Here is a 16868-nt window from a genome sequence, read left to right as displayed (position 1 = left end):
ATGTGTCCCACTGTATCTGTCTTGTTAACAAACATCCGCACATACAGCTCTTGGGGACCATAGATATATGTTGAGGACACTGAGTGGATCTTCAGAGAGCTGATCAACTTTATGGAGAAAATAAATCAAATCAGGTGCACTGATCAATTAGCGCCCCGGCGAGGGCATAGGTGAGTCGAGCCCTATAGGACCCGAGAGAGAAGTGCGCTGGATGGCTGTCTCCAAACTGAGATGCTGAGATGGGGCAGCTTCAGCCAACCGAGGACCCCGCTGAAATCTTCCAGACTAACCTATATCCAGACTCTTGACTGTCCGTTTTAGATGTGCTCTATCAAGACCTCTTGTTATCAAAAGAGCCTGTGTGCAACCTGCTGATACCATTCATCAAATAATTTGGGGACAGCAGGCTGTTGGGTGGCAGAAAGGCAAGGATCTTTGGATATTGGTCTGTATTGAAAGACTGAACAGGCATTAACTTCAAAGCAAATTCCATGACTGGTTTCCTTGGAAAACGTTACTAGCAACAAGCTTTTATGACGCACTAGTCAAAGCAGAGCGCAAATGCTATTCCAGAAATCAGAGGAAATCGACGCATTGGATGTGAGGTAAGGTAGCCTAATTAATAAAGTTATTGACGTTTTTCTTTTAAGTTGTTATTGTTTAAAGACAGAGAAGTGATCTCTCTCATTAGAAATTCCTGCATGCAACATAACATTCCAGCATGCCCAGGTCCGTCTGAAGGGCAATGGAATCTGGTTGTCAGACCTTGCCTGACGAGCAAATCAGATCCGCGAAAAGGATTTTAGAAGCGGTCAAAGCTATTTACCCAGACGAAGATGCAAATGAAGAACCCATCCAGCCACCAGGTGTTTTTTCCTTCAGAGTTTGGGATACTATGCAGCTGGTATCAACGCATACACCAAATTAACAACAAAATGGACGCTAAGATGTCACAATCTAGACTATTCCTCTGTGATTCCTCGTTGTTGGAATGACTTACTTAATGTTCTATGTTCTTGTGATAGTTTTGGGACTTTAAAGGAATGTTTAAAGACCCATCTGAGATGTATTCCAAGTAGGTGGTTAGGCCTAAGTGACAGATCTGGGTAAGAGGATGTGGCAAACCTAATTGGCTTCGTTTAGTTCAGATATTGAAACCCAGGGCTGTTCTGTTATCAGGTTTACAACTTCCTCTGGGTTATCTTAACCTAGGTTTGCCACTAAACCACCTACTTGGAATCATGGCCTGTTCACCTTGTACTTAATTAATTATCTTACAGAGTTATTATGATGTCATTATGATGTATGGTAATATGAGAACTCATTATTTTGAACTAATAATGTAGTGGTTATAATGTAGTGGTATACTGTTATTCACTTTGGACAAAAGCTCCTACCAAATATCCTAAACATAAACAAAACATAAACATAAGATGATGTATAATCATTAATATCATCATATGTAATCGGTATAACTAATATCTCACCAAGCCGTCACACCGTTTGCACATAGACTCCAGTGCCAGCCATGCCACCTTGTTGGAGAGGTCTGAGAGGTTGTTGAGACCCAGGGCGGTGACAGGCGACCCACAAGCCCAATTCCTCCTGGGGCTTGTCCACTTTGAAAAGGTAACATTTCAGTATTCTCTCTTCTAATTAGTATACTAATTACATCCATAAGTTACTTGTAGATCTGTGAGACATAGGATATCTATTATTGGCCATTTTTCAGAATGTTGGGATCATTATTCATGATTAGTTTTAGAACATGGGACCATGTGATGGGTCCTGGGGGTAATTGATCAGAGACTATGTTATATTTATGGTGTACTAGCATCACTATGCAGAAGCACTTGAGGCCTTCAACTCTATCAAGGATCAAGACCCACAAGCCCTCTACCAGCTTGGAGTGATGCATTTCGATGGCCTGGGGACCCCTGCAGATCCGGTGAGACTTTTAACAAAGTGGACAGTGTCATTCACCAATAGACTTGAGACTATGAACATGCAGAAACTACATCTGTTCACAGTGTAGTTAAGGTACAACACAACACACTTCTTAGTGCAGTAGTTACAATGTGGAAACAACAGGGTGGGCAAAGTCCCACTAAATGTCTCATGCATGAAGTTATAATGTGTGTGGGAGTGTTTTACTGACCCACCCGTGCTTGAGACAAAGGTCCTATTCATGGTATTACAATAGGTAAGTGGAATGGAGGAAACCCACCCTAACCATAGGGCCTTCCAGGCAGCGCTGCCTTGAAGTCGACGGTGGGGACCTAAAAGACCATAGATCCCTGAAAACATGTGACATTTTCCTGTGCAGGCATTGGCTGTAGAATACATGAGGAGAGTCTCCCAGTCCAGCAGCCCTCAAGCAGGTCACATCAAATATGCCGCACTCTACAACATAGGCCAGGCTTACCTGGAAGGATATGGAGTCCCTGTGTCCAGCACTGAAGCAGAGAGGTAAGCACAGCGCAGAGTAAGGTCTCTGGTATTTATTACCCCCGAGATGACGTGGGAAGTGCAGCCTCCTTGCTGAGTGCATTTCCTAGCCTCAGCGGGCTAGTGTGCTGTGAATTATTTGTGAGTGTAACCAATGAGATGGTACATAAACCACTGTGGTCAAATTAACTTGTGGTTCAAGTGGTTTCTGGAAGCTATTTTCAGACATGCCCAAGGCAGAGACATACAGTACCACAGCTCGGCAATGGATCTTAAAAAGAGACCTGGCTCAAAAGGACTTCGTTATTCTCAGGAGTTGTTACCACACCTTAATGGATTGCAGTTATATAACCAGTGTATTGAGTGGACTGCATAGCTATAACCTGGTTTCTGAGCATCCAGTGATGCCACTAGTTAATTCAGTTCATGAGCACTGTGCTCACTGACTGACTTTGCACTCTGCCCTGCATTCCAAATTGGACCCATGTCACACCTAAATAGATAATGCTAATAATGTACTGCTTTTCCAGCCACAATTCACAATTCTGAGAACATGAACAGTCTGAATATTTCTAAAGGAACTCTTCGTTTGGAATCCTGTTCCCAGATACTGGCTGCAAGCGGCTGCAGATGGAAACCCTGATGCCAGTGTGAAGGCCCAGAGTGCCCTTGGGCTGTTCTACTCCAGGCCTGAGTTGCTGGACCTCAAGAAGGTATCTGTGCAATTCATTACCGATATCTGAGGCACTTACTGTATTATGAGTGCCACTCTCTCGGGGGGGAAAAAGACATGCTGTGGTCGGTTTGACCATGAGCGAGGCACCTGCAATTATGTGAGATTATGGCCAAATGAATGGCTTCTTCATGGGGTTTTGAGCGTGGTGCCACGTACATCAATCAGTGTGTGCTGCCTCCTCTGTAGGCCTTTTCCTGGCACTCGGAGGCCTGTGGGAATGGCAGTCTGGAGTCCCAGGGCGCCCTGGGCATCATGTACCTGCACGGCCAAGGCATCCGCAAGGACATGGAGTCTGGCCTGTACTGCCTGCGCAGGGCAGCAGAGCGTGGCAATGTGTATGCACAAGGCCACTTGGTGGCGTACTACTACCACCAGAAGATCTACTCCAAGGCTGTGGGGCTTGCTAAGAGGTACAGTACCTTGGTCCTTCTGTCTCTGAATTTGATTTGTAATGTGAATTCATATGTGTAGCTGTATGTTGTTATGTGTAAGCTTTGCTCTTGAACTGGCTGCCCAGGGATGCAAAACAAATTCCAGTGTAAACTGACAATAAAGTAGTGTCATATCATATGTGTTGGTCACAAGACACATTACTGGTAATGTGTACACACATTCCTTACTAATTAATAAGATAAGACTTTAATGTCTGTTTAATGTCTTGCATTACAGTTAAGCAATCAAGATAGAAAGACATAATATATATATTACCAAGGTAGATATATTATATATATATATATATATATATATATATATATATATATATATATATATATATTGTATGTATATATATACGTTTCACTTAACTTATTGGGAGGTGTTCTACCTTCCGTGAGTTAACTTAGCGAGGCTTGTCACTAATCTACCCCCCCCACACACACACACAATCATGTTCTGTGCATGACATGAAACGTGTTCATTTGGACACCAGATGTAGAAATGTAAAACACAAAATGAGAAATCAGTTCCTTGAAAATATTTCTCTCCAACACAATCCAGAATCTCAGAGTACCAGGACATCTGTGCCATCGCCAGGGAGACGGAATGTCTGCCAGAGTTTGTCGCTAAGGGCATCGCCATGTCGCTCTTCTACTACGGACGCTGTCTACAGCTGGGCCATGGAACCCCACAGGATCGGGCCCAGGCTGAGCTCTGTTTTACCAAGGTAGATCACCCAAGACACATTTAGACCTCAAGATCTCATGCTCCACCTCAAGCTGGTGTGTGGTGAGCGTTCTTGCATATAATGGCTGCTGTGCATCTCCATGGCGAGTGCTACACATTGGTGGTGGTTAGTGAGGTCCCCCCTTCACTGTGAAGCGTTTTGAGGGTCTTATATAAAATGTAATGTGTTGTAAGCTAAGCAGCATGGGAAAATCCACAAAGGAGCCAGGAGAAACCCATCTCATGGTACACTCACTAAACAGAGCACTGATACAGTCCACTGAAGCCTGAATATGTTAACACATGGCATCTAAATCAAACAGTGAAACTCTGGTTAAATATATTCCCTGTTGTTTTTGGGAAGTAAGTGGTTTGACGATTGCTGTTCCTTTATAATCGTTTACTTATTAACGTATTACATATGCCCACCTTCCTTTCTGCTCCTCTCAGGCAGTGAAGCTGGACAGTAAAGTTTGCACGGAACTGCAGATGGACATCACCCTGGGGAAACTATGACCGCCATGACACCACCTCATCCCTCAACCAAATCAAATCCTCAACCATCTCCATGATCCCTCCCTAGTCTATCCCCATGATTCTTGTTCTTTTGCCAGAAATGATGGAAACATGAGTACCCATGTCAAATTGGAAAGATCTGTCTGTTGAAATCTTTTCGGTGAAATCTGTGAGCGTGTGAAAAGCAATGACTGACTGACGAGTATTGTTCTAGCTACAATGAATGATGACGTCCACACATAAACTATAACTTCAATACATGTCATGAAGAACAGTATTGTTGGGGGTCACTTTCACAGCCATTTTGAGAATGATAAAAAGCTGACAGCCAATCAGAACCCATCAAATTTTAGCCATTATATTTATCAACACAAGGAGAGATTTTCCTTATCGTTGGTCAGTGTGGATGCTTTTCTCTTTATAATTATAGGTATCTTCACCTTTATATTACAGTTATTACACATTACAGTTTTAGGTATCTTTATTCATCATTCCTGTTGTGAACGGCCCTTCAGAAGTAAGAGAGGAGGGGATGAATAATACCAGATTATTATACTAGGAGACGGCACGCCTCTGAAAATAGCACCCATTGAGGAAATTGTAACCGGTCGCTAAGAAACGGTATGTAAACAAGTAGGGATCAGTGGTATGGTGATCACTGCAAAGAAAAATACCAGACAATGATAAGTTTTGCATTTTATTGCTTACAAATGCTCTAAACTAGTTTTGGTAAAAATAAAAATCTATCATAATATCACAAATAAAATTGTCACAATAATAACTTGACATGACATATTGCACGATAAAAAGCCTTCAGAATGACTGTACTGTACTGTAGGTAGGGGTTTGTATGAGGTCCATGGTTACTGTTGTGTTATTATGTATTTATTTGTTTACCTTTTTTTGTGTTTACCGACACAACACTCAATTCACAGCTATTCACATGTCATAAGACCTTCCCCTTGGTTTAAAAAAAGAAACTCTCCATACACAAACAGACAAGCAAAGTCAAACCTGTCCATCCTCAGCAGAACTAAAAGAGAGATCTGAAGTGAAGATATAAACAGAGCCCACTAAATGAGCACTATTGGTCAACGGACCGGACAGATAGAAAGAGAAAGAACAAGAACTAAAAGCAGTCATCCAGTCACAGAGAACTGCAGGTCAACCTGGGTATGTGTGTGTGTGTGTGTGTGTGTGTGTGTGTGTGTGTGTGTGTGTGTGTGTGTGTGTGTGTGTGTGTGTGCGCTTCTGTATTTGTGTGTTTGAGTGTTTTACTAGACGTGGTCCTTTTCTCCGTTTAGCTCAGGACAGAGTTCTTTCAGAAGCATCTCAAGAAGGATCTACAGAAGAGAGACAGGGGGAGAGAAACGTTATGAAAAACCACATCAGACTGAGATCTTTAAAGGCTGAACATTATGACTCATACTAGGCAAAGGTTACATTGTTCTTTCTCCTACCACTAGGTGGCAACACAAGACCAAACTAGATATTTCCCATTGCAGATTTCAATCTCAGTAATGCATTCCTTAGGCACAACTTCTTTCACTAACATTTAAATATTTGTCAATACTGCCAAAGTTATGGTTATGGGATTTGGCAGACGCTTTTGTCCAAAGCAACACACAAATACAAAACAATATAATATTTAAATTGAACAGGGAACAATTTAAGATCTGTCAGACTAGCAATATAAAACAACAATGCCAATTCAATCAATAGCCTAATGAAATAAACAATGAAAATGAAGGAAAATAGCAATAATAAACAATAATGTCCATTCAATCAATAATATAATAACAATAACAACAGCATGGTAAGACTACAGGTTTCTGATGGCAACCATGCAAAACCTTCTGGTGCAGACACAACATGTTCTGCTGCACACCAGACACTTACACAACTTTGTGCCCTTTAGGAGATCCTTAAGAATTTGTATTTTTCTTTTTTGTATAACTAATCATGATTTGATAGTTAAGAGCTGCACAGCATGAAACTGAAACTCCTGGGAAATTTCCAGTTTTTATGCTTTATATGTGACCGTTTAACGTGATATGGTTTGGTATTGATTCCTTAAAAGCTCTACACTAGCATATGAAAATGGAACTTGGAAATATTTTATACACGGGTCTAAATGTGAACATTCTGCAGTGCTGGGTTTCAGTTCAACACAGAAATGAAAGAGAGAAGGGGAAACCAGAGGGAGAACACACACACACACACACACACACACACACACACACACACACACACACACACACACACACACACACACACACACACACACACACACACACACACACACACACACACACACACACACACACACACACACATGAATGTATGAATTTGTGTTGTGAATGGCAGAATCTCTGCTGGCAGTGGGGCCCATGAGGAACGGAAGAAAGAGAAGAGAGAGGGAGGTTTCCCCTCCTAGCTGAGGCTTACATAGAGAAGATGTTTGTTGGCACTGGCTTCCTGAAGTGCATTGAAGATTTTGATGATGCCGTATCTGGCGTTCTGCTGTCCCACAAGATTCTGTAGTGCATCTAACAACCAAGAGAGCCAAGAGGGGAGAGAGAGGAAAAGCAGTTACACTCTCCACCAGCAGATCATCATATACCACAGCTCATTACACTCTACCAGCAGATCATACACCAGCAGATCATCATATACCAGCAAATCATCATATACCACAACTCCTTACACTCTACCAGCAGATCATATACAAGCAGATCATCATACACCACAGCTCATTACACTCTACCAGCAGGTCATCATATACCACAACTCCTTACACTCTACCAGCAGATCATCATATACCACAACTCCTTACACTCTACCAGCAGATCATCATATACCACAACTCCTTACACTCTACCAGCAGATCATCATATACCACAACTCATTAAACTTTACCAGCAGATCATCATATAGACCCTTTCAAGAGAGTTCCATTATCAGCATCATAGTTGTTCCCACAAGGCTTCCGTTTTAACATTCCATATGTTATCTTAATGCAGAGGAAGTAGATTGGGAACAAAATAGTACGTTTAAGCATTGTTTTTGTTTTTCTTGTTGAAAGGGTCTATACCATAACTCGTTACACTCTAGCAGCAGATAATCATATACCACAACTCATTACACTCTAGCAGCAGATCATATACCAGCAGATCATCATATACCACAACTCTTTACACTCCACCAGCAGATCATATACCAGCAGATCATCATATACCACAACTCTTTACACTCCACCAGCAGATCATATACCAGCAGATCATCATATACCACAACTCATTACACTCTACCAGCAGATCATCATATACCAGCAGATCATCATACCACAACTCATTACACTCCACCAGCAGATCATCATATACCACAGCTCATTACACTCTCTACCAGCAGATCATATACCACAACTCATTACACTCTACCAGCAGATAGATCTTACACTTACACCACAACCAGTTTGTCAAGCATCGTCATAGAAGCAGATGTGAAACAATCTTGTTTTTGAGTTATCTGAGTCAGGTATATGACAGATTCTGAATTCAACACATCATGTATTAATATTTAGACTTTTGATCTAGTCACAAACTGTTGTGACTACACCACTGGGTCTGTTTAGTTCTCAAACATGGAGATGTCCAAACAGTAAACACTGTGTCTCGTTGAACACTTTTGTTGTCTATCCACCACAATGTAAACACTCCAAATGGCATTATTAGAAGAGGCAGTGAAGTGGAACATGATTAACGGAGTCTCTCTCTCTCTCACACTCTCCCTCCCTCGCTCTTTTTCTCTCCATCCCTCTTTCTATTCTCTTTTTTTCTCTCTCCCTCTCTCTTCCTCTCCACTCCTCTCACTCTCTTCCTCTCTTGTTTCTCACTTGTGCTCAGTCACCTTGAGCACCCAAGAGTCTCTAATGGAGAGCACTCAGATAAGATGAGAGTACAGCTTTCCATGGCACATGACACTGAGGATGAGAGAATGCTTATTTGCACATGACACTGAGGATGAGAGTGCCTTCATTTGCCTTCACGGCTTTCACAGTGTGTGTTTTTTTTCTGTGAAATGGAAAACTTCTATAAGCACTCCCTCTCCCACTAATGCATCTGCTTTCACTTCAGTGTACCAACTATGTAAACAGGATGACAGTTTAAAAATAATCTTATTGTGAGTCATTGTTTTGTTCATTTGTTGCTCATTATTACTTTGCTCACCCTTGCATGTTTAATGACTGTCTTTTGGCTGATAGAATGCGTTCCTTGTCCTCTGTATTGTCTATTCATGATCCTGAAGCCCCTCCTGACAAGCTCTTAACCTACAGTTCATCTCATAAAGACAGTTGCCTTGGAGACAAGTGGGCATAGCACTTTCGATTGGCAGATGAGCCAATATATGTCGTGGAGTCCAAAAGGAGAAATGCTCTTTCACTTCCACTCAATATTAATATTGGGGCAGCCGTGGCTTACTGGTTAGCACTTCGGACTTGTAACCGGAGGGTTGCCGGTTCGAACCCCGACCAGTAGGCATGGCTGAAGTGCCCTTGAGCAAGGCACCTAACCCCTCACTGCAGCCGCTGTTGTTGCAGGCAGCTCACTGTGCCGGGATTAGTGTGTGCTTCACCTCACTGTGTGTTCACTGTGTGCTGAGTGTGTTTCACTAATTCACGGATTGGGATAAATGCAGAGACCAAATTTCCCTCTCGGGATCAAAAGAGTATATATACTTATACTTATACTTAATACTCAGTCAGACAGACCATATGAGGAGTAGCATTTCATATTTAGATAGATAATACCCAGATAGCTGTTTATGTGTGTCAGAAGGGGTTTCTCTGGGCGTAGCTGAAGATAAGCCAGGGTTTACCTGGGATATTATCCAGCAGCTTCTGCTGGGCCCTCTCCTTGGTCTCGCGGCGTTCCGAGTCGGAGCGAGCCTCAGCGCGGGGCGCCAGCTTCCCGTTGGGCCAGAAGGCGTCCCGGAAAATGTTGATGTAGTAAACAAGCATCTGCTCACTGAAGATCCAGTTCACCGTGTCTCTGATCTGCCTGCAGAGTGGGCCAGGAGGGGGGGGGGAGAGAGGGAGAGTCAGAGAGAGAGAGAGAGGGAGTCAGAGAGAGAGAGAGAGAGAGGGAGGGAGTCAGAGAGAAAGAGAGAGTCAGAGAGGGAGAGAGAGAGGGAGTCAGAGAGAAAGAGAGAGTCAGAGAGGGAGAGAGAGAGAGAGAGACAAGAAGAGAAAAAAAAAGGCAAAGAGCAACACAGAAAGAGGCTATGGAGTGTGACATCACACAACAGTAATGTAATTCAACATAAGCTGTGTGCTGACTTTCCATTTTGAACGTGTTCACATGTGTCTGAAAGAATCAAATGGTGTCACTTCTAATAGATATTTAAATCCAGCGAGGGTTAGAGCTGGTACAATGGGGAACTGAATCCAGGTGGCTTGTGACATGTTTCTTCTGCGACAGGCACTTAAACGGTCATGTACATTTAGTGTTAAGTACCAGTATGGTGCAGAGAAGAATGGTGCAGAGAAGAAGACACTGAAACACACTGGTCTATGGACATCTGTGAATTTCACTTAAGGAGGACTCTAACAGCAAAACAACATGAACCAGGCAGCTAGCATGTAATCCAGAATTTTCAAAAACAATAATTGCCATGATTAGGCAGGTTCAGGACAAAAGTCAACAGGACTTCTACCAAAAGTACATAAAGGCAAGGAAAAATAACAGCATCTTGTCTTGTGACACATGAATGTACCTGGTGTTTCAATGAAGGAGTTGTCTGAATGAAACTGCCCTGTTTGAACCCCTCCCTCGGAAGCAGCAAACAAGCAGCAGGTTTCTCTATTCCACATTGATCAGTGCAGCCACACACAGCCTGGCCATTAGCTAGTGGCAAGATCAAAGAAGCACAACTAGGCTGCTCTAAGAAGCATAATTAGGCTGCTCTACCAAAACCATAATGAACAGTTGCTTGAAAGACACAACACAATCCCCAAGGGCACCCTGAATATGAAACGTGATTGGCTTGTGTAATTGTTATGTGAAACGTGATTGGCTTGTGTTACTGTGAGGGAGCAAATCATCCTCATCACCAAACAAACCCATCAACGCCCACTCTCTGGGACACTTGGGACAAGGGCCAATAATGTCCAGCTATTAGAAAGCTGACAACATTCAAAAAGAAGAGGTTCTGATGTGGTGTGTGTGTGTGTGTGTGTGTGTGTTATAATTGGGTTTAAGTATATGTTAAGTGTGTGCGCGTGTATGCGTGCGTCACATTCTCTCTCTTGTGCTCTTGTGTGAGCATGTTAAGTGTGTTTTGAGTGGAGGTAGGCGTGAGAATGTGGTCATTTGACTTGTCATAGTACACAAAGCCCCGGCACCCCACCAGGCCAGCCCCGTCATTAGGCTTGACACAGCCCCCCCCCCCCCCCCCCCGACCTCATACCACCAACTCAGATCAGTTGGTCAGAGCCCAGTGCTAACACCTGCAGGCCTCTTACAGAGCCACTAGTCTACTTCCATAGCCCTGGTTCTAACAGTTCCACTACACTCCATCCATAGCCCTGGTTCTAACAGTTCACTACACTCCATCCATAGCCCTGGTTCTAACAGTTCCACTACACTCCATCCATAGCCCTGGTTCTAACAGTTCCACTACACTCCATCCATAGCCCTGGTTCTAACAGTTCCACTACATTCCATCCATAGCCCTGGTTCTAACACACTCCATCCATAGCCCTGGTTCTAACACACTCCATCCACAGCCCTGGTTCTAACAGTTCACTACACTCCATCCATAGCCCTGGTTCTAAGGTCACTACCACTGATAGGAGGCTGACTGCTCAATTAAGCTAGCTTTTTCCTTTCATCTTTTTAATGAATTTTACTGGTTTGACAATAAAAACAAAATAGAAAACAACTCCACTTTAGCTTGTGTGTTCAAAGTTTTGTATTGATTTTCAAACAAACAACAGAGTTTGATATTTGCTTTTGTTTGGGTACAGACAATAAACATTTCTTTGTTTATTTGCATCCCAGGAGGCAGTTGGTTTCCAGATCCACTTTCATTCATTTCTGCAGACTACTTTATCATGACTTGCACAAAGCAAGAAACGCTGGAACTTACTTGTTGATGGTCCGTCCAAATGTGACTTGAACTAGTGCAATTAGTGTCTTCCGTACCCATTTGAACACTGTGAGACACAGAGAAGAGGGGAGGGTAAGTGTACAGCCTATAGCATTGACACCACACAAGACCAATCCTCCCATTCCACTCATCTAACCCATCCAACACATCTAACCCACCCAACACATCTAACCCACCCAACACATCTAACACACCCAACACATCTAACCACCCAACACACCCAACACACTTAACCCAACACACCTAACCCAACCCAACACACCTAACATGAATGTGTTTTCTTTTCTTCTCTCCCTCTTCTCCTTCGATTACACTTTGACTAGTCCTTACACTTGTGCACTCTCCACCTCTGGTAGTAGTGCTTATTGCCTTAGTGTTTTCTTTTTTAAGCTTTGCAGTGTAGCTTGAATGTTATTCCTCATATTGTAAGTCACTTTGGATAACAGCTAGATGCTAAATGAATACATCTAAATGTAAAGTCTCTAGGATGGAACTCCCAACCTTCCGTTGTTCTATTCTAGAACCCCACAGCTGTGGTCAGCTGCACAACAGCACAGTCCCAAAGAACCTTTTATTTCCTTTCACTTCCACTCAGCTCACAGCTGAAATCCACTCAAAAGGCACTACAGTCATTTCCTGTCTATTAGCCGCATCATATATAATTCGCAGAACAGTGTTTTATGTAAGTTAAAAGAAACAAAACCATATTAATACCATGTTAACTGCCCCCATTTGCAAAATCAATGCATAAGCTGCGGCTAATACCGGTAGTTGGGAAATTACGGTATGGTATTAAATAGAAAATTGAAATTGGATGAGGATATCACTTATAGAGCGGCAAAACATTACACATGTCTCATGGCGCTTTACACATGCAGAACAGACACATTCACACATTACACACGTCTCATTCCCCTACTCCACATGCAGAACAGACACATTTACACATTACACACGTCTCATCCCCCTACTCCACATGCAGAACAGACACATTCACACATTACACACATCTCATTACACACGACACAGAGGTCCTGCTGTGGGCGAACAGATGAGCATCTGCATGCTCAATGGCCTGGCCTGTTGTGGCGTCCCATATCCCTATAGTGTGGGCAGCCAAGAGTGTGCCACTGAGTCGCTACAGAAAAGCGTGTATATATTTTGCTCTGTAATGTAAGGCCCTGTTATATTTCTGACTTTTCTGAACATATTCAAAGGCAGAGTTCATGCTGTAGTATTCCTGTAGTGTTAAACGGTTTTGAGCTGCTCTGCTGGGATGTCTTCAGTGTGACTAAGAAGCTGCAGACGAGCAACAGGTTGCACAGGTCTATATCCATCAGCACCTCTGAACCAAGACTGATGCCAAATATCAAAATATTCATACGGCAACAACTAGTATGACCAGTTGGACTTGACACTAAGCAACTGAAGAAAACAGGTATGTGACTGACTGCTTGCGCCCCTGTCCATGTTGCTCAGCACTTTTAATGACATATTGAGCCCCTTCAGAGGCACAAAAAGCGGTTTACTTTGTCTTTGGGTTTCTGCCCCCAAATGGTAGCTGTAAAGCTGCCTAGCCATTCTCGCCAGTAGCATGACAGCTAAATTAATGTTGCACAGATATTTCTTTCCTTTTTAGTCATTGTTCTGATGCTGATAGAGCCGAGAGCCCTCTAACAACATGGCTGTAGGCTGACCCATGCCAGAGCCGAGAGCCCTCTAACAACATGGCTGTAGGCTGACCCATGCCAGAGTTCTCCTTTAAGCTGATGCTATATGAGGCAATTTATTGAGCAGTGCTGCTGGGCAATGTGCCACAGTATTGTTGTTCGGGTACATTCCCATTGAAATCCGTCGTAAAAAAAATTCTGCAGTACTTCAATCATCAGTAGGCAAATTATGTGGTTGCCAGGCTTGGAATTTCACCATTCTGGGGGCAAGGCCACTTGGCCTTCAGTTGGGCATATTTGGTGGGGGGCACAAAGGCCACATGTCAGGGCACCAAGGCCAAAGTTAACTATACAGTAGTAGGCTATAAAAAGTATCAAAGTTGTATTTAGCCTATTCACTGCAGTAGACCTGCATCACTGTATGAAACTTTACAAAAACATGAAACATGACATATTACATAGAACTGTAAATCATCTGACCATCTAATATTTACAGATATCTAGGCTATATATAACATTTATTTTATATTTGGCCTGTTATGAAATCATGTATTGAACAATTTAAGCACAGCTCAGCTTTAAGAAACTCAAATAGCCTAGATGCATGCTTAGCATTTTGTGATCATTAAGGCTACTTTCACAAACTCTTAGTCAGCTGTCCTCTGATTTACCAATATCTAGGCGATATTTGTAACATTTATTTTGTATTTGGCCCGTTATGAAATCATGTGGAACAATTTAAACACATTGTAAAACTTAAAGCCCAAATTTGGAGACATCCATGTATGTCGAACTTTCCTGCAAATTCAAAACTGGATTACTCTGGAACGGCTAACTGTACAGAAGACTGCTTTACACCTTTGTGTTCGGTAAGGTCTCCTATTTATTCTGATATATGGTTTGTCATGTGTTAAAAGAAGGGTTCGTAAAGTATTCCACCCAGATGAATGGGTAGGGAGATCATGGGACGCAAAACCTTTAGTAGAATGTATGATTAAATTGAATTATATTAGGCCTATTTACTTTTCTCGCGAACCGTTCAACACAGCAATTATCGGCTAACATTGTTTAAAAGCTGAGAAAAAGCTCTTTCATGTGATACTTGTGATGTCTGTGTGATGAATAGGCTACTTCGCGAGTAGTTCAACTGAGAATGGGTGAATTTGGACGCACTTTCTTTCTTGCGCTGTCACTTTCTCCACTGCGTAAAAGACTAAATTAATTCGCGCTGTGAATGCTAAGATTATTTTGACAGGCCACAGGCTAAATAAAAATCGCTATTAGTAGGACGCAAAGCAGAATATTGAAAGAAGGGGGCACCAAGGCCACCGTGGCCTGTAAACCTCTGATTTTCAAAGGGGCCTCACGGCCAACGCAAGGGGCTACGTGGGGCCATGGCCGTCGTGGCCGCCGTGAAATTCCTACCCTGGTGGTTGCCCAACAACATTGCTCAAAAAGTTGCCCCAATGATCATCACCTTTAGTCTGCCAATTTACATGTGCCATATTTAATAGCCCTAACAACAGCATACCAAACTCTATTTCCAAAACAACTGTACTGTATATCCTGTTACCAGTGACTTTGCAACTATTTCCAAGTAGTACTGAGTCACTCAAGTAACTCAAGCTAGTGGAAATAGGAGGCTGATGAAGGACATGCGTTGGTTTTGAACTTCCTGTTCACATGCCTGAGCATTACTAAATTGTTCCTATCTGTGTATACCAGAAACCAACAGCCTAGTAGACAAAGTTATGCACAAGGAAGTCGTAAAAGTGTCATTACAACACCCCTACTTCTGTTTGTCTGTGCAAGTGGTGAAACCGTCTGCTGAGAAACCCCTGAAAGGAGTTCAAGTCAATTTGCTGGAGAGTCTAAATCAATGGGAGCGTAATGAGGCTGTGTGTGGGGGACTGACGCGTGATGGAATGACCAGTGGTAACGACAGGCTTCGGCTCCTGTTAGGGAGCGCCGAGGGGGGGGGACTGACGCTGGGAGGAATAAGGACAGCACGCTGTGGAGAAAGAGAGGAGGAAAGACACTGCTCGTCAGACGAGTGCAGGAGCGCCATGGAGAAAGAGAGGAGGAAAGACACTGTTCGTCAGACGAGTGCAGGTGGCTCGCTGAAGTCAATGGATGTGCACAACCACCTTACAACAGTTTGATGCCAATCAAGCTATACAGGGGGCTCATGAGTGCATAGTACATAGCATACATGCTAACCCAGACACACACACAGACGCACACACACGTACGCATGTACATACCCAGATACAGACATAGACAGAGGCTTCTGATATGCATAATTATGCATGAGGAAAGCAGCCCGCAACCCCTGACACACTCAAATACACACTCAAACACACACACACAGAACCCCCTCACATACATATACACACTCAAACACACACACACACACAAGCATACACACGCACACACACACGTACGCATGTACACACCCAGATACAGACATAGATACAGGCTTCTGATATGCATAATTATGCACTCAAACACACTCAAACACACACTCACACACACAATCACACCCTCACACTCACACACACACACACACACACACACGCTCACACTCACGCACACACACACACACAATCCTCTGTGCCATGTGAGCTGCATCACAGGTGCCACTCACTGCCCCTGAGTTCGAAGATCTCTCCGATGAGCATAAAGCACGGCTCGGCGAGGGCGTCCTTCTTCCCGTCGGCCTCGTCGCCGTAGTCCCAGAGGTCACTGTCGTCCTCCGCCTCCTCCTGATGGCACAGGAAATCACACGCCCCGGAAATGAGCCTCATGAATGTGTCCCACCCTGGGTCTTAGAGGACGGCTACGCTTGTTTCTTTCTTTGCCTGGATGAGTCATACCCCAACATAAATAGCTGGCTATCTACGCCGTGATGCTGCTTTCAAATGGTGTGATTGTAAAACAGCAGGCCTCAGGCTACTGAAGTGTGAAGGAGCAGTAGTGAATGTACACTGGTACTGGTACCTTGGCCTGTTTAGCAGCAGAGGGCTTCAGATGCACTTAGTCTAGAGCTAATAAGCTAAAGCTTAAAAAAGCTTTGAAGTTTGTTGTGAAGAATATATATATATATACCGGTATATATATATATATATATATATATATATATATATATATATATATATATATATATA

General features: G+C 43.1%; 2 protein-coding genes across 4 annotated transcripts in view; one reads left to right on the top strand and one right to left on the bottom strand.

Annotated features, from left to right (window-relative positions):
* Window positions 1-6: 6 nt before the first annotated feature.
* Window positions 7-5265, top strand: lrp2bp (LRP2 binding protein). 3 transcript variants are annotated; one of them, XM_076291840.1, is made up of 9 exons: window positions 7-605; window positions 730-866; window positions 1514-1629; window positions 1835-1948; window positions 2327-2469; window positions 3056-3161; window positions 3371-3594; window positions 4181-4346; window positions 4796-5265. In XM_076291840.1, exons 2-9 carry the CDS (start codon window positions 746-748, stop codon window positions 4859-4861), a joined length of 1056 nt encoding a protein of 351 aa, XP_076147955.1. In that variant the 5' UTR covers window positions 7-605; window positions 730-745; the 3' UTR covers window positions 4862-5265. The 3 variants fall into 3 exon arrangements, with proteins under 3 accessions (XP_076147955.1, XP_076147954.1, XP_076147953.1); XM_076291839.1 differs by having other exon boundaries at window positions 721-866; XM_076291838.1 differs by having other exon boundaries at window positions 692-866.
* A 280-nt stretch (window positions 5266-5545) lies between these two features.
* snx25 (sorting nexin 25) overlaps window positions 5546-16868 on the bottom strand; it is a 73100-nt gene continuing 61777 nt past the window's right edge. The window contains exons 15-19 of the mRNA XM_076291831.1: window positions 16349-16466; window positions 12011-12077; window positions 9740-9921; window positions 7310-7410; window positions 5546-6204 (exon numbers count right to left, since the gene is read on the bottom strand). Coding sequence (XP_076147946.1) covers window positions 6139-6204; window positions 7310-7410; window positions 9740-9921; window positions 12011-12077; window positions 16349-16466 — 534 coding nt within the window. The 3' untranslated portion in view covers window positions 5546-6138. The remainder of the gene's footprint in view (window positions 6205-7309; window positions 7411-9739; window positions 9922-12010; window positions 12078-16348; window positions 16467-16868) is intronic.

Source organism: Alosa pseudoharengus, unplaced genomic scaffold (genome assembly GCF_046254945.1).
Source record: "Alosa pseudoharengus isolate Yale_2024_CS ecotype anadromous, Long Island Sound unplaced genomic scaffold, YU_APseudo_1.1 YU_APseudo_1.1_scf_19, whole genome shotgun sequence".
Classification (NCBI taxonomy): domain Eukaryota; kingdom Metazoa; phylum Chordata; class Actinopteri; order Clupeiformes; family Clupeidae; genus Alosa; species Alosa pseudoharengus.
Note: the sequence above shows the minus strand (reverse complement) of the source record. Positions and strands in the feature narration are given on the sequence as shown.

Bases quoted from the DNA above. Each gene is read 5' to 3' on its own strand.
- lrp2bp (XM_076291840.1), top strand. From the start codon at position 746: ATGGAATCTGGTTGTCAGACCTTGCCTGACGAGCAAATCAGATCCGCG. The intron at 3,162-3,370 runs GTATCTGTGCAA...CCTCCTCTGTAG, and splicing joins AGTTGCTGGACCTCAAGAAG to GCCTTTTCCTGGCACTCGGA. The intron at 4,347-4,795 runs GTAGATCACCCA...TGCTCCTCTCAG, and splicing joins CTGAGCTCTGTTTTACCAAG to GCAGTGAAGCTGGACAGTAA.